Here is a 22,171-nt window from a genome sequence, read left to right on the forward strand (position 1 = left end):
GAGATATAGGTTGACTAATATATATATCCTTCTTCCTTATGGTCCTGCTTCTCTTCTGCTATAAGAGTTAGATATATGAGACTCCTTGACATCTTCCTTACATAAAGCCAAAGCAAACTCATTTCACTTTTTTAATTTTTTTCAACTCACAGAAGGTGTATGTTCTCCTCTGTCCACTGCCCTATTTATTTATTTCTTTTTTTTAAATTTTTATATTTATTTATTTATTTTCCCTTTAGTTGCCCTTTTTGTTGTAGTTATTATTGTTGTTGTTATTGGTGTTGTTGTTAGATAGGACAGAGAGAAATGAAGAGAGGAGGGGAAGACAGAGAGGGGGAGAGAAAGATAGACACCTGCAGACCTGCTTCACCTCCTGTGAAGCGACTCGCCCTACAGGTGTGGAGCTGGGGCTCGAACCAGGATCCTTACACTGGTCCTTGCGCTTTGCGCCATGTGTGCTTAACCTTCTGCACTACCACCTGACTCCCTATTTCTTTACTTTTGATAGAGAGACAGAGGGAGAGAGAGATGGAGAGAGACAGAGAATGAGAGATAACATGCAGCACTGCTTCACTAAATGTAGAGCTTCCCCACCCCTCCAGGGACTTGAACACATTCTGCAGGGTGAGACAGCTCTCAGCCCTGAGTTACGTGCTTTTAAGTGTCCACAACTCTTTATTGACAAATGAAGATATAGAAGGGTGAGATGGTAGCACAGTGGGTTAAGTGGACGTGACGCAAAGCGCAAGGACCAGCGTAAGGATCCCAGTTTGAGCCCCCAGCTCCCCACCTGCAGGGTAGTTGCTTCACAGGTGTGAAGCAGGTCTGCAGGTGTCCATCAGTCTTCCCCTCCTCTCTCCATTTCTCTCTGTACTATCCAACAATGATGACATCAATAACAACAATAATAACTACAACAATGGCAACAAAAGGGGGTAAATGGCCTCCAGGAGCAGTAGATTCATGGTGCAGGCACTGAGCCCCAGCAATAACCCTGGAGGCAAAAAAAATGGGTGAGAAAATTAAGTTTTGGTGGTTCAGAGGCAGTTCTGTGCAAGTCAACAGCATAAAGTACTTGTGAAATGTCTACCTTTAGAAGCTTCTTCTCAAATGTCTGGAACAACTACTTCCCTGGTCCTACCAGACTTAGTTCTTAACCATAAAGACTGGACATCTGAACATCTGGGGTCCATGAACCTGTGATATGAGTGTTGTTGGGAGCTGAAGTCAGGACACATGAAGGAACAAGTTCTCAGCTGATGATTAGGACGTCTCTGAGTCTCAGCCAGATGCAAATGAAGGAATAGCTTGCCCATGAGGAGTGGTGAGAACACACATGCCCCATGCAATGGAGATGTGTTTACTCATCTTCACTTTCATCAGGTCACCCCACTCAATATAGCAATTGGAGGGACTCAAGCAGGCTCTGTCTTTGAAAGGCTCAGAATCCCCAAAGGGAAGGGCACATAGGTGTATAGCCACACAGACAATACAGAAAGCCCCCAGGCAGACACTGGGCTGGGAATAAAGGACTCAAGAGTTTTGGCTCCAGTAAACTCAGAAGTGCTTTAAGTGCAAACATGGACCATCCATCCAGGGAAAGTTAACAGGATGTTGAGGCAGCTGAGTTAAGGTTGTCAGCATTGACATGCATCCTTTGATCAGAGGTTGGTAAACCTTCTTACCATACCCAATCACAAAGAGCTGCCACCCAGCCCGCTTTCCACCTGTAGGCTCAAGGGATTAGGGGAGAGCTAACAACAAAGCTAGGTTTATAAAGCTCTTCTAGATCTTTAAGTGCAGCCCACTGTGAACTTAGATTATTGCTTCAAGATGAAGACTTTGAAGGCAGATTGATGTAAGAGTTCTTCAAAAGTCTGAGGACTGGATGTGGTGGTGTCACTTAGATCCATTATATACAGAAAGGGAAATGGAACCAGGTCCACATTGTAGGGAGTGAGACTGGCACTTTCTGGCAGGTTGAGAATCAGCACTGTCTTCTGGCTCTTGGCCCAATTACTTAAAAAAAATACCGATTTGATTATGAAGAAGTACATTGGATAAGAGGGGTATAATTCCACACAATTCCCACCACCAGAGTTCTGCATCCCATCCCTTCAATTGGAAGCTTTCCTATTCTTTATCCCACTGGGAGCATGGACCAAAATTCTTTATGAGGTACAGAAGGTAGGAGGTCTGGCTTCTGTAATTGCTTCTCCTCTGTCATGGGCATTGGTAGGCCAATTCATACTCTCAGCCTGTTTCTGTCTTTCCCTAGAGGGGCAGAGCTCTGAGGAGGTGGGATTCCAGGACACAGTGGTGAGGTTGTCTGTCCAGGGAAGTCAGGTTGGTGTCAGGGTAGCATGTGCAACTTGGTGGCTGAAAATATTAATATATGTAAAGCAGAACAAATTAACTTTTATCTGAGATCTTGGCTTTCCTAGAGCAGTGGAGGTGCTCCTGCTGGGCACATTTCTTCCTCGGTTTTCACTTCTTACCCTTGGCAAGATTTTTTCCAAAGGGGTTGCCAGTAGTGGACTCTGATTGGAAGGCTGCCTTTGCAGGAGTGTTCATCCCTCTAGAACTCTGTGGAGAGCCTTGTCCAGTGGGATATTTCCTTGAACTCAAAGAGATCCTCTGCCTCTGACTTTATAGGCTGGGAACTACATATTTCTCACTTTGCTTTTGAGCACTGGAACTCCTTCTTCTCTCTTAGATTGCAAGCATGGTGGGTAAAGAAATCTTTCCACTTACTTAGTTCCATTAGTGCTTAGCCAGGCAAACAGTTGGTACTCAATGAATGCTGATGAGTATGAACACCTGAATGACCCTTTCTCCTTTCTTCCTTGACAGATTCAGAGCCCAGTACCGTGGATTCCCACTCTTCTACCACCTTGTTCCTCTCCTCTGAGGAGCCAGGGCCTTCCACTGCTGCCCTGCCATCTCCCTCCTCCTCCTGTGAACCCCAGGCCTTTTCCCCTGGTCCCTCGGTTTTGCCACCTCTGCTGCCTCCACTTCCCACAGCAGCTGCACCTCCCTGCTCATCCTCAGGTGCCCCAAGACGCTTAGGTCTCTACTCCATGGTGGCCTCCTCCCCTGAGGTGCCCCCACGCTTAGTTGACTGGCTTCCGGGCTGTGCCTCGGCCTCCCCTCCCAAAGTCCAGGGTGAAGAGAGGGAGCAGCCAATACTGGCCCAGGATCCAGAGAGGGGTGGCACCCAGTGCCCAGGCAGAAAAGACAGCACAGAGGACCAGGGTGCCTCCCCACCGCCCTGCGCAAGGCCAGCTGCCACTGTGAGCTTGGAAGCCAATGTTGGGGACATCCTTATGGAGCTTCGGACTATGAATGGCCACTTGGATGTCATAGCGAGGGCCCTCACCAAACTGGCCTCGTCCTTGGGCACTCAGCCCCAGCCACTGCCAGATGCCCCAGATACCAACTAAGAGACGGTCTCCTAGACTGCATCTGAGCTATGCTTGGTTAAAGAGGACCCCAAATGTACCAGACAACCTTCACCACCCCTCCCACCCAAGCCTGGTCTTCCAGTTTGAAGAGGTGATTATGCTGCTCAACCTACTTAGATGAGTGGACTCCTCCAATTTCAGTTTGAAATGGTGACTTTTTCTCATAGTCCCCCCTCATAGCTGTTCCACTCCTCTGGGCCTTTAGATACCCCTCTTTTGTTTCAGATGAAGCACTGAGGCAGGAAAAATTGAACTGACTTGGTTGTGGGACCCAGTGAACGATGTTTAAAGACCACATTCACACCTCATCAGTGACTCACTTGATTTGGCAAGTGCAAACCATGTTTCAGGTATAATCATTGAAGGGTAGTTCTAGCTTTCCTGGTGGGTTGTTGATGGTTTATTGACTTCTGAGAGTGACTTTTACTAGCCTGTTTAAATTTATTTTTCTTTGAAAAGATAAATTAATGTTTTTTTTTCTTATATCTACATTTCAAGATTTTTGGAAAATGAGCAAAAAAAATTTTGATGTGTTTGGAGAAGGGGGTATTTAAGCCTTTCTTATGCATAAGAAAGTATTTTGTGTAATAAACCATTTTATATGTACTTTCTGGGTATTAGTCTTTTTTTTTTACCCCCCCCCCATACTCCTTCCTCTTTTTATTCTTGCTTGTTGCTCCAGTTTATCTTTCCTTATTTACCTTTACATCAACTTTTTTTATACCACTGAAGATTAAGCTTCTTAAGGTAGTCATGATTCTTTCTTAAAAATCTCAGATCCTCCTAATTTTGGTCAGCACATCTTCTATCTCTGGTCTGGGGTGGAAACCAAGTCACAGAATGACTGGGCTATATGGAAGAAGCCAGTATCTCTGGCTTCTCACTATGATGCCAGCAGCACAACACTGCAAGTGAGATAACCCACATAATCTCCAGACATTGCAATTGTCCCCAGTTGAACCTTCATACCTGTCGGGATAGCAACGCTAGAGAGAAATGACCCAGGAACCAAGCTTGTGGCGGCAAGGCAATTCAAATATTTATTCATCTGAGCACCCCAGAGTTGGGCGATAGCACACCTGGCTAAGCCCCATGGCACAAACTGCAATAGCTGCCCCTCACCCCCGCTGCTCCATCCTCCATTGCTGACACTATGGCCTATTTACATAATCATTGTTTTGCCTGAAAGATTCCCCAGCCATTCCTTTGATCTATCTTATTTCTACCTCGAGACCCACCCTGCCTGCAGAGTAACATTAATCCCACCAGTTAAAACCATTGCAACAGTTGCTAAGGAAGTTTCCAGCATGCCTTTTTCCTTTCCCCACCCCTTTTTCTAGCCATTTCTGTTTCCAACTTGCCACTTCAGGTTTTATCCTATAAAATTCACTTCTGTTTCTGGTTTCTCTCTCTTTCTGTGTCCTGACCTGGAGGAGGGCAGACATGCAGACAGGGAGGCGGACACTGGCCATTGTATTTTGGAACCATGTGGTTTAACCCGCTGTGCTCACACCCAACTCTGGGGCTCCCGCATGAATAAAGAATTATATTACCACACCGCCATGAGTTCCTGGTCTCTCTCCCATGATGCAAGCCCGGCACTTGTGAAGATTCCCCCCTACAGATGGTGGATCCTGAGTCCTTGCACATTGTAATGCATGTGCTTAAACAGATGTACCACCAATGCCCTCCAGAAGTATTCTATTATCCAATCAATTCACAGGATTTCTTTCTAACACTTGGTCAAGTCATTCTTACTCTTAGCTGAGTGAGTGCAATTTCCTAACTGACCTCTGTACTTCCTCCTTATTCTCACAGAGAAGTCAGAGTGGTCTTTTAAAAACACTTCCTACCAGGCAACTTGCTCTGTCTAAGATTTTCCAGAGGCTTTCATTGCAAAGTAGGAACCAACATTTTACAATCTGATCGCCTATTATCTGTGAGACCTTCTCTCTTTTCATTCCCCTACACTCTGTTCATTTAAGATCCCTGTTACTGTTCCAATATAATAGGTACACTTATACCCACATGGACTTTGCACTGCATTAACAAACTTCTTCAATTTGATTTGGAGTCAGACATGCTATTATGTCTCTATGAGGTCATGAAACTTCTTCAGTTTGAATCAGTCTTCCCCAGATATAAAACATGGTCCACTTCCTTACCTCCTTCAAGCCTTTGCTCAAAAATTTACCATTCTTTTTTTGTCTCCAGGATTATTGCTGAGGCTCAGTGTTGGCACTACGAATCCACTGCTATTGGACTCCTTCCCCACTTTTTAAAATTGGATAGGACAGAGAGAAATTGAGAGAGGAGGGGGAGATAGAGAAGGGGAGTGAAACACACCAGCAGACCTGCTTTACTGCTAATGAAGCATTTCTGCTGCAGGAGGGAGTGGGGGATGCAGTTTGTAGAACCCCAGTCCCTGCCACAAAGATAATACAGAAGAGTAGGGTTGTAAAAGACAAGCTATCGCAAATGACCAGTGCAAAGTGTAATTTAAGTCAAAGCAGCAGTAAAGAAAGTGACTTTTCATCAGAAAGTGGTCTTTGTCATTCATGAGGGCACTGAACAACAGGCATCATGAAGAACCATATGGACAATGTCCACTATAGATGGAAGGATCTTGACCTCTGGACCCAGTCACAAATGGACACATGTAGGAGTCTAGACTTCCTCATCTGATGCCTTTCAATAGTTGAGAATGTGACAATGACAGACTTTCACAAGAGATTGCTCTGCTGTGGGATATAGACAGTCCATTTTCTGAGCTGACTTAGGTCCTGGATTCTAGTAAGTTAACTGGTGTGTGTGTGTGTGTGTGTGTGTGTGTGTGTGTGTGTGTGTAGGCAGCTCCAGGAGACAGGAAGGCTGCCTGAGACTTGTGCTGTGTTCAGGTTCTTTATTTAAAGGACATTTCCATTAATAGTTGTCAGACTCTTGTCAAATGTCTGGCCTGAACTGTGTGTTCTATCTATAGGTTCTCATTTATTTCTATAGCCCTCTCCCCCTCATAAGTGACAGTGGAAGTGAGGGCCTATAACATCCCTTTCATGGAGCAGGTCCTTGAGACAAAGAAAGGTCATGTGACTCGCCCATAGTCACACAACTATGTTACAGATCCTGGGCTTATTCAAGTCTGATCCCTGCCACCATTCAAGGCTGCCTTTCACCTTGAATATGTTCATTTCAGAACTTGGTCACAGACCTAGAAGTATTGAATTACTTTCTGCAAGGTTGCAGGAGACTAACTCTCTAAAAGTGATAGGCTTCTAGAAAATGAAGAAATGCCAGAGGATGGGAACAGATCACTAGAGAACAGAGGATTCCCCATCCCCCTAGCTGTAGTTGTGCCATTGCTGTACATATTGGAGGGGTCGAGGGAGAAAAGATTCTGAGAAACAAAAACAAGGCAGAGGAAATGATAAATGCTAAAAGTACCAATACCCTCTGGGTCCTTTAAAGTCAATGTCATAAACCACATTAAATGTGCAAGGTGATCCTCAGCTTACCTGACTAAAAAAATAAATAAATAAAATAAACCACCTTTTCTTGGAGATTGAGAAAATGCAGGACAGGCAAGATAGCTCACCTGGATATTGTGCCCAACATGTCATGCACGTGACCCAAGTTGAAGACCAGCCCCCTACTACACTGGAGGAAGCTTTGCTTCTGTGACGTCTTTCCTTCTCTCCTCTGTTTCTTTGTCTGTTTCTATCTGAAAAACAAAATCGGGTCAGGGTGTTGAAACCCCAGTGATGACAAAAACAAAGGCAAACTAACAAGCAAAAAAAAAAAAAAAAAGAAAATGCAAGCATTTCTGCTTCTCGTTCTCTGCAGCCAATTAGAATCTTGAATCCCCAGGGCGTTTTCTAAACCTCCTATAAAGCAAGGTCTCCAGCGAGAAGCCAGCTGGCTGACTTTGGTTTTTATGGATGAGGTTGGCTGAGCTCAAACCATTTCCACAGAGCAAATGTGTGAAGCCTCTGAAGAGAAGCCACCAGGAGCTTCTTCCAAGGTTCACAGCTCCAGCTTCTTCCTCTAAAATGCACCAAGCAAGATTTCTTTTGCCTGCCTGCTCTCTGGGGTCACTAGCTGTGGTCCAGCCAACCCTTCAGTTCCTATGCAATCCCTCTCCAATGAACACAGCATCATGCAGGAGCAGAGCTGGTGCTCAGTAAATGTTGATGGAGGGAGCAGCACCCGTGGTCCAGCCTCGCATTCCATCTGTTACTTTCAGAGCCTTCTTGGGCTCACTGGATGGAGATGAAGACCTGTCTGTTGGCCAGTCTGGTGCTAGCCCGGGAGGGAAGGTCATGATGACCAGCCTCTGAACAGCTTCCAGGCCTTTCCTTTGCTTGTTTTCTGGAAGCCTCAGTGTCTGCCCACAATGGCATGGCTCATTGAGCTGCCTAGATTTTTGGCCGGGCGTTTGTAGACAGGATAGAGATTTGTTTGTTTGTTTTGTTTTGTTTTGTTTGTGAGCATGCAGGGGTGATCTAGGTTCTCAGGCTGAAGATTCTTCCTGGGGCTTGGTGGGCATGGTCTGTGATATGCAGCTCCATTCAAAAGTGAATACTTCTGATGAATATAGTCTTCTCGAACTTGGCTATGCTTTGTGCTAGAGTGAAAAGACTTACCAGATTTTATCTAATCCTTCCTCTCCTTCTTCTTCTTCTTCTCCTCCCCCCCCACTCCTCTTTCCAGAGCACTGATCAGTTCTGGTATATGGTGATGCTGAGGATTGAACCTGAGACTTCAGAGCGTCAGGCATGAGAGTCTCTTTGCATAACTACTATGCTATCTACCCCTCCCCTCAAATCTTTCCTTTTCTTTTTTAAAAATATTTTTATTTATTGGATAAAGACAGAGAGAAACTGAGAAGGGAGAAGAGAAAGAAAGTCACCTGGAGCACTGCTTCATTTCTCATGAAGCTTTCCCCCTGCAGCTGGGGAGGGGGCTTGTGCATTGTAACATGTATGTATGCTTTACCTGGTGTACCACTATGCAGCTTCTACCATTCCTTCTCAGTTTGTAATGGAAAATGTTTGCCATGACCAACATCACATCTGGTAGGGGCCTTTGGTAGTGCTGGGTCAGACCCACTTCACCAAGATGTTGTTTGGAAAGGGATTCAAGGGCTGATCAAATGACTTGTACAGGGATAGCAGGGCACATGCTGAACTGAGATGGGATGGCAGCTCCAACCCTGAGTCCTGTGTTATTTCAACTGTAGCACTGCTTGACTCCCCTTGAGTGACTATTTCCAGTGATGAGACAGGACTTCCACTGACAGTTTTTGAACCTGAGAATGGACACACACCCTCCATACATACATCTATATGCATGGAGAATAGATCCAAGCTTTTCAGTGAAAAAATGTTTTTGTGTTCTAACCCAGGAGTCAGCAGAGTATGATCCCTCATCTGTTCTTTTCATCTTTGTAATTCAAAAGCATTTTTACAAAAAGTTTAATGGTTGTAAAAAATAAGAATACAGGGGCCGGGTGGTGGCACACCTGATTGAGAGCATGTATTACAATGTGCAAGGACCCAGGTTTGAGCCCCCGGTCCCCACCTGCAGAGGGGAAGTTTTATGAGTGATGAAGCAGGGCTGCAGGTGTCTCTCTGTCTCTCTCCCTCTCTATCAGCCCCCTCCCTCTTGATTTCTGGCTGTCTCTATCCAATAAATAAAGATAATAAATAAAAATAAAAGAAAATAAGAATACATGATGGAGAACCACAAAACTAAGAAAGGTATTTACTATATGACCTTTTACAGAAAACTTTTGCCCACCCCTGGTCTAGATGATCCATTTTGTTGTTCATCTAATGATGGTAAGTAATTTTCCAAGCATACTGAAAAATCCTGTATTATAGGCAGACTTCATCATCTTTCTAGGTAGAGGTCGTCTTTATAGACCTCTGACTCTGAAATTTACCCTTTGCAGTCTTTCCTTCATTTATCAGATGCTTGCAACTATCCTGAGACGCATCTCACAGTTGCTAGATTCTTCTCAACTTTTGGTCAGAAGCCTTCAAAGGTAAAACTCAGGGGTCAACACTAAAGGTGGAAATTTATTGCAGGTACCTATCCATGGGACTGAAAGACAGGGAGGGCCCTGCTGCTCAGGAGTACCCAGCAAATGGTACTGGGTTTAAGGGTGGAGCTGACCGGAAGTAGGGCTGAAAACAGACAACTACCAAGTAAGTAACAAAGAGAATGCTTTCTAGTCAAAGGAAAGGGCAAAGTCACTTGCAATCTGAGTACCTCTATTTCTTCAGGCTTCTCAAGTAGTTCCTGTCTACACAGGCTGTTCATTTTTTTTTTTTTTATAGTTACTGAACCAGAATAACCACAGATGATGCCGGAAGTGCATGATAACCCACTGAACTCTGCACAGTCTGACTACTCCTAGCTATCATACATTCAAAGGTTCTTTGGATCTCCAGCCTGAGCAGCTGGAAAGCATCCAGTCAGTGCTCAGCAGAGCTTGAAACTCTAGCCTCAGACAAGTGGCTTCCACAGCTAAGAAAAGTAGGGAGGAAAAGTGATGGATAGACGAAACTAGGAACGTTCAGAATTATCAGAGCTGCTCACAGTTGTTGCAGATCTATGGGCAGGCAATTTGGAGTTTAAATATGAGATGACACCACAAGCCTTTAATGTATGGTAGAGCTCTAAGCATGATCTGGGGGCAGAAAATGGCTTGTGAAACCCCTTCTTCAAGATCTTAGAAGGTCTATTGGCTCCAGGCAGGGCTTCTGCCACAGTGTACTTCATGGGCTCATAAATATAATATTACTGGTCAAAAAACCCAGTCCTCCAACTGATTAGGCCCAGACTGGTCAATCCATAAGTCAGTACTGGATAAGAACTATAAAGTTGTGAATCAGTGTGTCCCAGATCTCCAAACCGAAATGAAAAAGCTAGAAAAAAAATAGCTGGAGTTCTTCCAAGATCATTCTTTTTATGCCTTCCTCTCACAAGCTCCATATCCTAGTATGCTAATTTTTACAGAGCCTACTCTCCTCTCCCACCACCATTCCCCCCCATCATTTTTTTTTTTTTTTTTACTCCATAACCCAGACAGACACCACATATCAGGGCAAGAAATTTGGTCTAGAAGGCAGGCAGTCAGGGGAAGCAAAAAGCTGTTCTGTGGCTTTTCTAGTCTGGGTTAATTAATCTGTTATGTCTCTCTGAGTGGTGTTCTACTTGTGGCAGAGAGTGGATTTCTTCCTTTATTCACATCATGGAGATAGGAGTGGGGCAAGAAGCTTCTTATGTTCTGCAGGTTCCACCGCCATATAAAGGCTGATTAGATCATGTTTGGTACATGAATGGGCATTCTAAGCCAGCGAATTAAAGTTCTGAGCCCCTACACTAAATAGAAAATAGAATTATACATTATCTTTTTATGCATATTCCTAATGCAAGTCTAGAAAATACCATCTTGTCATCCCTGATGGACATGCCCACTCTTTTTGGATGTCAGTTGAGGCTGTCTTCTGTGGATGCTGCCCACACATGATTACATGTGGGAACACTTTGTGTTCCTGTTTGCTTCTCTGCAGTTTGAAAGCAAATTTGTTTTCTGAGTCTTCCTTCTCCAAAACATATCCACAATGTTCTTTTACTCTTTCCTTGACAGCATTCTTTTGGAGACATACTTGACCACAGCTCTGGCCCTTCTAAGGGATTACTGCCAGGGTCTGCTTTCTCAGGTTGAGAGTTCTTTTCGCCAGTCACATTGAGTGCTGAACTGGCTTGCCACATCCCATACCTTTGTGAAACATACAGATGGTCCTGTACAACTTCATTGAAGTGGTGCCCTCTGATTTACCCCAAACACAGATTCCAAGATCTGAAAGGGACTTCAATTCCGTCCAGTTCCATCTGCTTTTTTTGGGAAATGAGGCTCAGAATTCTAAAAGTCGAATTTAGCTTTCTTATACTGCATTCTTTTTTTTCTTTTTCTGTCACCAGAGTTACTACTAGGGCTTGGTGTTGGCATATGAACTCACTGCTCCTGGTAGCCATTTTTTTCTTTTATTTTCTATTTTTTCTTAATTGAATAAAGACAGAGACAGGTTGAGAGGAGTGGAGATAGGGAGAGTGAAAGAGAGACCTCCTTCACCACTCATGAAGATACCCCAGCCGCTGCAGGTGGGGAGCAGGGACTCAAACCCAGGTCTTTGGGCATAGGAATGTATAGACTTAACCAGACCCCCATCTGACTTCATTGTTGTGCTTTTTCTCCTGTAAAGTAAAAAATTCTTGTCAGGTTGGACTGAGAGGAAAGAGAGAAAGTACTGGGCTTCTTATGGTATAGCTGTAATGACATCACTGAAGCAGCATAGAAAGTCTTCTTGTAGGGACTGGGTAGTGGTACTCGTGGCTGAGCATACATGTTACAGTGTGTAAGGACCTAAGTTCAAGCCCCCAGTCCCCATATGCAGCGGGAAATCTTCACATGTGATGAAGCAGTTCTGCAGGTGTGCCTCTCTCACTCTCCTTCTTTATCTCCACCCTACTCTCTATTCTTGGCTATCTCTATCCAGTATATAAATAATTCAAAAATTAAAAGTAAATACAATTTAAAAAGGGAAATCTTGTGTACTTCTACTTACATAAAAAACAAGATTTCTAAATTATTTGTGCTTCTGTTCATGCAGCATTATTCTCATTCAAATAAAATGATTAGGAAAAATGAGTAAACATGAATACTGAATATATCTTACAAAAATATAACTATTTACTGCAGAGGCTCATCAATCACACATAAAATACCAATAACGTTCGTGCAGGTCTATTTATTAATATTTTGCAAATTTCATAATGTTCTCATTGACCCCTCAGCACACCTGCTATTGATGTCCTCTCTCCATTTGTTCTGGGGAAACAGAAGTATGGGAATGTTAATAGTGTTCTCCAAAGCGAAACAACCTAAGAGCTGAGGTGAGGCTTTTCCCCCAAACTCACTAAGGAAGATCTCTCCACAACTCCACTGAGGAAGCACAGAGACACTAAATCATTTAAACTCTGCATGGCTGTTTCTAGACTGCAAGAAACCTCAGTCTGAGGCAGGCTTTAAAAGGAGGGACAAAGGAAGAAAGTGTTTCTTTTTGTTGTTTTGTCCACCAGAGGATTTGCTCCATCTTTTCTGCTCCAAAAACAGAGTAGAATCAACTTGTAGTGCTATCTTCCAAGAACTTCCTGGTGAACATATCAAGAGCAGAACTTTATATTGCTTATCTATTTATTACAGGGTTATTGGGTACAGTTGTTCTGGTTGGTTACCTGGATAAATAATGAGTGAAATTCATGTTCATCAGACATTAGGTTTCATTGATTAGAACACACCAGAAGAAAATGTTTTTTAAAAAATAATTCACACACACATACACTTACTTTAAAGAAAAGCGGGACTTTCTGGAACATAATACAAGCTGCTTATCTGACAGATGAGCAATTCCCAAATGATTACTTCTTTCTGAAGATCCCCCTGACCAGGTTTCACTAGCAAGTTTGTGACTATATCAGATACTAAGGCTTTTCCTTCTCAAACTGCCTTCAAAATAGAAGTAGCACTGCAGTTTCAAGGTTGAGAGAGTAGGTGAAATTAAAACAGTCCCTTTTCATTAGGCACTTGTTACGTGTCAGATGAAAGCCTTTCACACTCGCCACCTCCTATAGTCCTTATAACAAAACCTCAAGGTAGAGTCTATTCATACCTCTGAAAAGGTAGGCAAACAGTTCAAAGTCATACAACTCACAAGCAACACAGCTTCTATTTGACTTCAGACATGTCTGCTTCTGAGGTCTTTGTATTTTCTTTTGCATTTTTCTAAACAGATGAAACTTTGTCATTATTGCAGGTATAGCAAAAAAAAATAATAATCATATTCATTAGTTAGCCTAAGGGCTCTCCTTTGTTATTCACCTTTTAAAAATTACTTTTTATATGTATGTTTCTTTTTATTTATTAGATAGAGACAGAGAGAAATTGAGAGGGAAGGGGAGATAGAGAGGAAGAAAGACACCTGCAGCACTGCTTCACCACTTGCAGAGCTTCCCCCTTGAGGTGAGGACTGGGAGCTTGAACCTTGGTCCTTGTGCATTGTAATAGGTGTGCTCAACCAGGTATGTTACCACCTAGTTCCAATTACTCACCTTTGTCTACAATTAGGTTGGGACCACATAGTTAGGTGCTGCCAATGAGATACTGACTGAAGTGGTGCAGTTCTTAGGCATGATCTCTCATAACATCCCCATTGATTCCCAGGCCCTCTTCTCTCCTGTCACTGTGACAATGGGAGACATACAGAGATGCTGGAAACCTAAGAAGGAGTGAACCTGGGTCCAGAGTCACTGTTTTGAGGAGAATTGCTTTCAAGAGCCACCTAGTCTATATTTGACTTTGCGTGAGTCATGTTTTTGAACTAGCTTAAGTTAATACAGCAGACATAACAAGAATAAGGTATTCTACTTATCTTACATAATTAGTTATACCGCAGAAAAGATGTCATTATTTTCATATTAGCTTTGAGAGATAAGCAGGGATTCTACATTTCATTGCTTTTGTCTGTTCTGGAACTTTATTGCCCTGGGCCAACATTTTCATATAGAAACTGACAGAGAAAAAGAAAGGGAGAGACATCACAGTACCAAAACTTTTCATGGTGGTGTAGTGCTGGGGGCTTGAACCTGGGTCTTGCCCATGGCAAAACAGCAGCCATGGTAAACCTGGGCCGCACACACACGGCAAAAGCAGCATACTATCCAGGTGGGTCCATACACCCCATTTTATCAGTCAGAAGACCGAGATTTAGAAATGTAAGATTTGCTCAAGACCACGTGGTCGGTAGGTGGTCAAACCAAGGTTAAGCATTTGGCATTTTTCCCCACGTTGCAATTTTATAACTTCCTAACTTGAAGCTATAAAAAGTAAGCAATAACCTCACAGGGAGTGAGAGTCCCACTGTATAAAGTTCTACAGATTAAATTAAACACCTTGCAGGACTAAAAGGCTAGGTAGCCAGCACAGACAGGTGTAGCACATTCCAATGGCTCATATTCTTAAGTCAACACACTGCAGGCATCCTGCGGCTGCGAAGACTCCTGGGTGGTCCTAGAGGGAAGTCCTGTGCCTAGTTCTCCAGCAGACTAGTATGGTGCACAGTCACCCAACCTTAACCCTAGGCCTTGAGTGAAAGACAACATGTTGCATATTCTGGGTGAAAAAACCCTCAGCGACTCCAGGAGCACCCAGAGTCTTGTTTTCCTTCCTCATCCCCACATGGCAACAAGCATCTTGTTTATTTATTTATTTATTTTTATTATTTATTTACTTTTTATTTCCCCTTTTTGTTGCCCTTGTTGTTTTTCTTTCATTGTTGTTATTGTTGTTGTTGTTGTTGTTAGATAGGACAGAGAGAAATGGAGAGAGAGAGAGAGAAAGATAGACACTGGCAGACCTGCTTCACCACCTGTGAAGTGATTCCCTTTCAGGTGGGGAACCGGGGGCTCTAACTGGGATCCTTATTCTGGTCCTTGCACTTTGCGCCACCTGCACTTAACCCACTGCACTACTGCCCGACTCCTGCATCTTATTCCTTTAAAAAAATATTTAGCAGCACAAGATAGAGGGGAAGAGCTAGAGAGAGCATGAAAGCATTACTATGGCATATAAGATACCAGGGACTGAATTGATGGTCTCATTTCCAAGTTCAGTGTCCTACTCACTGAGCTACCGCCAAGGCTTGATCATCTTAATTTTTAGAGAATTTGTGGGGGGGAGGCAGGTAGGTGGTGATGCACCCAGTTCAGCACACATAGTATGGAGCACAAGGATCTAGGTTTGGGTTTGAATTCCCCCTCTTCACCTGTGAGGGGTGGAGTGGGGAAGGGGAAATGCTTCACTATCTGAGATGCAGGTCTGCTGGTGTCTTTCTCTTTCCCTCTCTGTCTCTTCCTCCTTTCTCAATTTCTTTTTGTCCTATCCAATAAAACAGAAAAAAAAAATGGCTGCCAGGAGTAGTGGATTTGTAGTGCCTGCACCAAGACCAGTGATAACCCTAGAGGCAACTAAAAAAAAAAAGAAAAGAAAATTTTTTTTTATAGTTTACAAAGCACTTCATGTTCTATTAACTTGTTTAACTGTCACAAAATGTGGTCATGTTTGCATGTGGATATTTTGGAAGGCTGCTATGTGCTGAGATAAAAGTATATAAAATCTGACATTTATTGAGCACATGCTATGTACATTATCTCATTCAACCCTGAAACAATCCTCCAAGATTGGTGTTATTGCTCCTGCTTACAATTAGGAGTCTGAGGAATGAAATTTGAAGCATGAGGACATTCAGCTAGAAAGGATTGCTGTGAACATTCATAAAACCCACTCAAGAAATAAAAAAAAAATGGGATGGGAAGGAAGACAGAAACACTTAATTATACATCCTATACATCCTGCACTCAAGCTGTGAGACAAACACCCATGTAATTTCCCTAAACTCTTTCAGCTTAATCAACTTAACACTTAAAAAAAAACAACATATTTTTGACCTTATACTTTGTGTGTGAGTGTGTGTGTGTGTGTGTGTTTGTGTGTGTTTGTGTTTGTGTGTGTGCGTGTACGTGTGTGTATTCATTGCTCAGCTCTGGCATATAGTGGTGCTTAGGACTGCGTCTGGGAGGTCAGGGTCTTAGGCATGAAATTCAGTTTGCATAGCCATTATGTTATATTCCCAGCCCTGACCTTACAGTCTTTCAAAGGAATTGAACTCACAATTATGTGTCCCATTTTTCAGAGAATAAAGTTGTCATTCATCGACTTGATCTCTGTGATGTTTGTGCCAAACATTTTTCATTGCAGTGTAAGTATCTAACACTAACTTTTTGTTATTCATTTACTTCTCCTGAACATTGGTTTATAAGGATGCATATTTTGGGAATACAATTTCATACATTTCCACATGTATGCTACCAAACCAGACATACCACATACGCCAAAGTATAAACAAGCCCCCACAGCAGTTCACTGGACTTCCTTATTCTTTGAGCCCTCTCCTCTCTTTGATTGCTTCTGTTCTGATGTCAAAAATCCAAGTATTTATTTTGGTTTGACTTTGTCCTTGATTTGCTTATTTATATTTTGTGTGTGAGTGAAATCACTGGATATTTGTCTTTCTTCTCTTGACCTAGTCTGTCTAGTACACCCACTCTAGTTCTATCCATGTTATAAAAATAACAAAACCACATCTTTTATAGATATAAGCAGTATTCCACTGTCTGTATACACTACATCTTCTTTGTCTAGTCATGTTTGCTAGGCCCTTGGATTGTTTCTATACCTTAGATTTTGCAAGTAGAACTGGACTGAACATATGTGTAAATATATTTACAGATTAGCTTTAAAATTTTTGTTTTATCTTTTTTTGATACAGAGAGACAGAAAGGCAGAGAGAAAGTGAAAGGGACCACACCATCAAACATTACTTTAATGTGGTAGGGTAATGTGATCTGACACTGAAAAGGATTTATTTACCTATTGAGGTGGGCAGTAGAGATAGATAGATAGGTAGATAGATAGAGAGATAGATAGACAGATAGATAAAGAACACAAAGGCTATTCAGTCATACACAGAGCCTTAAGCATGGAAGTTCTGTGTTATGTCTGCTAAATCACCTGCCTGTATCCTTAGAGTTTTTAGTCTTTGGGTAGATAGACTTCTGAAAGTGGAATTTATGGATCACATATAATCTATGTTTATATTTTTGTAGACCCATTTTTAGTATTTTGAGAGGCTTTCATAGTGTTTTCCATAGAGGTCAGACCAATTAGCAATCCCATCAACAATGTACAGGGTTTACTTTTCACCATACTCTTACGAACATGTGTTTCTGGCATTTGTGATCTGGGCTATTCTCACAGGTTGAGGTGGTAACTCAGTACTACCTTGACTTGCATTTCTGTTATGATGAGGATTTTTTGTCATATAACTTTTAGTCATCTGTATGTCTTATTTGAAGATGAGTCTGTTCAACCCTTTAGCTCAGACTCTAGATGGAATTGCTTCTTTGTTTTGTTATTGAATTTTAAGAGTACCTTTATATCTTGGCTACTAGACCTTGTTCAGTATACATTTTTTTCTCCCATTCAGTGGAATATATATATTTAAAATAATTTTATTTGGTAAATATTTATAAGGCACTTGTCACATGATTGCAATTTCTTTTTTTTTAATTTTTTATTTAAGAAAGGATTAATGAACAAAAACATAAGGTAGTAGGGGTACAACTCCACACAATTCCCACCACCCAATCTCCATAACCCACCCCCTCCCATGATAGCTTTCCCATTCTCTATCCCTCTGGGAGCATGGACCCAGGGTCGTTGAGGGTTGCAGAAGGTAGAAGGTCTGGCTTCTGTAATTGCTTCCCCGCTGAACATGGACGTTGACTGGTCGGTCCATACTCCCAGTCTGCCTCTCTCTTTCCCTAGTAAGGTGTGTCTCTGGGGAAGCTGAGCTCCAGGACACATTGGTGGGCTCTTCAATCCAGGGAAGCCTGGCCAGCATCCTGGTGGCATCTGGAACCTGGTGATTGAAAAGAGAGTTAACATACGAAGCCAAACAATTTGTTGAGCAATCATGGATCCCAAGCTTGGAATAGTGGAGAGGAAGTGTTAAGGAGGTACTCACTGCAAACTCTAGTGTACTTCTGCTTTCAGGTATATATTTTGCAGTTTTATGGATATGTGTGAACATAAGCTCTCTCTCACAGAAACTGGTGTATATCTAGGTTATGGGACTTTGTTAGAAAGTGAACTACCTGAGATGAAATTAGAGTGTACTATAAAAGGAAAGGTCTCACGCGAGTAATGAAGCTGAAGGGTTGTCATTCCACAGAAGTCTCTGGACACAGTCTGAGGTGAAGCATGTTGAGGGGGCAATCGTTGTGTTGGTTAGGTTGTGATCGGCAGATGCAATATTATTTGATATGGATTGGGAGAGGCATACGGGAAAGTGGGCCCTATCCAAGGGTTCCAGGACTGGGAGAAGTAGAGGCTCTATAGTGGAGATGTGAGGTTCCTGCTGTCTTAGGGTTCAAAAAGACAATCGATAGTTAATGTTAACATCACATTATTTGGTAATTGGGTTAACTTTGAAAAGTCCTTTTGTTAGGGTTTGCTGTACAGTACCCAGTATCTTGTAAATAGCTGTGCTATTGGTTGCTTCTGATCTACTTGGTCTAGGCTTTTGAGAGAGTCTGCATATCAATTAAAAAGAATAAGTTTGTGTTTTGAAAAACTTCGAGACATACAATTAATTTTCATATTAATTAACTAGTGATTTATATGACTACATTTTACTAGGAGTGTACATAAATGCCATTACCACCACCAAAAGACTGTGACCCATCCCTTCCACCCACTCCCACCCCCCACTGGCCCAGGAAGCTGCATGTCTACCTCTCACCACAGGGTTTTTACTTTGGTGCCCTACTTGCAATTTGGTCAGGTCCTGCTTTTAGTTTTCCTTTCAGATCTTCTTAATCAACTTCTGTTGATGAGTGGGATCATCCCATACTCATCTTTATCTTTCTGACTTAGCTCACTTAACATAATTCCTTCTAGCTCTGTCCAAGATGGGTCAGAGAAGGTGGGTTCATTGTTCTTGATAGCTGCATAGTATTCCATTGTGTATATATACCACAGCTTTCTCAGCCACTCATCTGTTGTTGGGCACCTGGGTTGCTTCCAGGTTTTAGCTATTATGAATTGTGCTGCTATGAACATAGGAGTACACACCTCTTTTTGGTTGGGTGTTATGGAGTCCTTGGGGTATAACCCCAGGAGAGGAATTACTGGATCATATGGAAGGTCCATGTCTAGCCTTGTGAGAGTTTTCCAGACTGCTCTCGACAGAGGCTGTACCAATTTACATTCCCACCAGCAATGTAAAAGGGTTCCTCTGTCCCCACAACCTCTCCAGCATTTGTTGCTGCTGTCCTTTTTGATGTATGCCATTCTTACAGGAGTGAGGTGGTATCTTAGTGTTGTCTTAATTTGCATTTCTCTGACAATCAGTGACCTAGAGCAGTTTTTCATATGTTTGTTAGACTTTTGGATCTCCTCTGAAGTGAATGTTTTATTCATAAATTCTGCCCATTTTTGGATGGGTTCATTTGATTTTTTGGTGCTAAGTTTGCTGAGCTCTTTATATATTTTGGTGATTATTTTCTTGTCTGATGTATGGCATCTTCTCCCAATCTGTGAGGGGTCTCTTTGTTTGTGTGATAGTTTCTTTGGATGTGCAGAAGCTTTTCAATTTGATGTAGTCCCATTGGTTTGTTTCTGCTTTAGTCTTCCTTGCAATTGGGTTTGATTCATCAAAGATGTCCTTGAGGTGTAGGTGGGAAAGTGTTTTACCAATGTTTTCCTCTAAGTATTTGATTGTTTCTGGTCTGACATCTAGGTCTTTGATCCATTTGGAGTTGATTTTTGTTTCTGGTGAGATAAAGTGGTTCAATTTCATTCTTCTGCATGTTACAACCCAGTTTTCCCAGCACCATTTATTGAAGAGAGCCTCCTTTTTCCATTTAATCCTTTGGGCTCCCTTATCAAAGAATAGATGCCCATAGGTGTTGGGATTTATTTCTGGGCTTTAAATTCTGTTCCACTGGTCTGTGTGCCTATTTTTGTTCCAGTACCATGCTTTTTTGATGATGATGGCTTTATAGTATAGTTTAAGGTCTGGGAGTGTGATGCCTCCATTTCTGTTTCTTTTCCTCAAGATGGTTTTGGCAATTCTAGGTGTTTTCATGTTCCAGATAAATGATTGTAGTGTTTGTTCTATTCTCTTAAAGAAGCTTGGTGGAACTTTGATGGGTATTACATTAAATTTGTATATGGCTCTGGGAAGAATATTCATTTTGATGATATTTATTCTTCCAATCCATGAGCATGGAACTATTGCCTTCTTAAACTCTAAGACAGCAGGGACCTCCCACTTCCTCTATAGAGCCTATATTTCAAAGACATCAACCAGCAATACAACTAGTTAGAGTCCGATAGCTCCACCCACAAAGTTCCTCTTTCAGAGGTCCTATTGACCTAAATTGATCACCTGAATTACCCCACATTTTCCTTCCCACTCATTTGTTTTATATTCACCAAAAAAGAAAAAAAGAGTGTGCCTATGAAACCTTAGGCATTCTACCTTCAATCTCAGTGAAGGCAGAACCTTAGATTCTAACCCACTCCTCCTCTTCATGGTGTTACTGTGTGCCCCCCACCCCAGGCATGGCTTACACTCCAGGTCTTTTTTTTTTTTTTACCTCCAGGATTATTGCTAGGGCTTGGTGCCTGCACTGCTCCTGGAGGCTTTTTTTCCCCTTTTGTTGCCCTTGTTGTTTATCATTGTTGTTGTTATTATTATTATTGTTGTCATTGATGTCATTGTTGTTAGATAGGACAGAGAGAAATTGAGAGAGGAGGGGAGACAGAGAGGGGGAGAGAAAGATAGACACCTGCAGACCTGCTTCACTGCTTGTGAAGTGACTCCCCTGCAGGTGGGGAGCTGGAGACTCTGAACCGGGATCCTTACACTGGTCCTTGTGCTTTGCGCCATGTGTGCTTAACCCTCTGTGCTACCACCAGACCTCACACACCAGGTCTTATGAATAATAAATCTTGTTATTTTAAAATTCCCCTGATAGTTGTTGGGAAGGTGCACTTTGCATTTTTGATAAGAACTCCAAGGACTGGTCCAGCACAGCATTGACTCCAGTAAAGAACTGTCTGTAGGGTCTCTTCACAAGAGGAATGGGTCCAGATGAGTTCTCCAGGTATTCATAACTGATCACTATGGGTCAGATAAGATGACTCTAGACACCCTCTACTAATCTGTTTCTGCGAAGGCTGGAACCTCTAGTTCTGGTGTCCTCTTCTTGGTTCTATAAATGTTAATGTTCACTTTCATTCTCTTCCACTGACTAAAAAGTATCTACTTTTTTTTTTCTCTCTCTAGGTCAAGTTCCTCAGAGTCTTCTTCCATAGACTTTACAAACCACTAAGGACCTAAATGTTCAAAGGACACAAGCCAGTTTTGCATGTGGTTATTTGGCATCCTCTCCTCTGTTCTTGACTGTGGCTGAGTCCTCACGTAGCACTTTCCTGTGGTAAGCTCGCCTCTTGAGACAGAGGCCCATCCTCACTCTGAGGATTTTCCTGTTGGTCCTCTACTTGCTGACTCCTCTTTGGTCTGGTATAGATAGCTGCCTGTACCCTTAGATTTGGGATGAGACTGGTTCATTTTATTTATTTATTTATTTATTTATTTATTTATTTATTTATTTCCAGAGCACTGCTCAACTCTGTCTTATAGAAGTATGAGAGATTGATTGAATTTGGGGCTTTGGAGCCTTAAACATGAGGGTCTCCTTGCATAACCATTATGCTGTTTACTCCTGTCTAATCTTGTTCTTAGACTCATTAATTCATTCACTCATCCTTTCTAAAAATCTTTATCAAACACTGACTATTTCTTAGAGATTTTATTGCTCTCCAGAGAGGACTTCTTTAGGGATGGGGACATGAGGACTACACGCAAGCCACTTAGAAAACTCAGTAGTTGGGTTGGTGAAATAGCTCACATGGAGAGTGTGCTGCTTTGTCATGTAGGTGAGCCAGTTTTGAG

The 22,171-nt window shown here is 42.3% G+C and overlaps 1 protein-coding gene across 3 annotated transcripts in view; it reads left to right on the top strand.

Moving 5' to 3' along the window:
* Positions 1–21,642, top strand: part of LOC103120378 (RUNX family transcription factor 2) — a 343,683-nt gene extending 322,041 nt beyond the window's left edge. For 2 of the 3 annotated variants that reach the window (XM_060189902.1, XM_060189903.1), the window contains one exon: positions 2,854–4,070. In XM_060189902.1, coding sequence (XP_060045885.1) covers positions 2,854–3,443 — 590 coding nt within the window. In that variant the 3' untranslated portion in view covers positions 3,444–4,070. Of the gene's footprint in view, positions 1–2,853; positions 4,071–21,502 lie in introns of those variants that run through there. The other variant, XM_060189907.1, reaches the window with a different exon arrangement.
* The last annotated feature ends 529 nt before the right edge of the window (positions 21,643–22,171 follow it).

Source organism: Erinaceus europaeus, chromosome 4 (assembly GCF_950295315.1).
Source record: "Erinaceus europaeus chromosome 4, mEriEur2.1, whole genome shotgun sequence".
In the NCBI taxonomy this organism is placed as follows: domain Eukaryota; kingdom Metazoa; phylum Chordata; class Mammalia; order Eulipotyphla; family Erinaceidae; genus Erinaceus; species Erinaceus europaeus.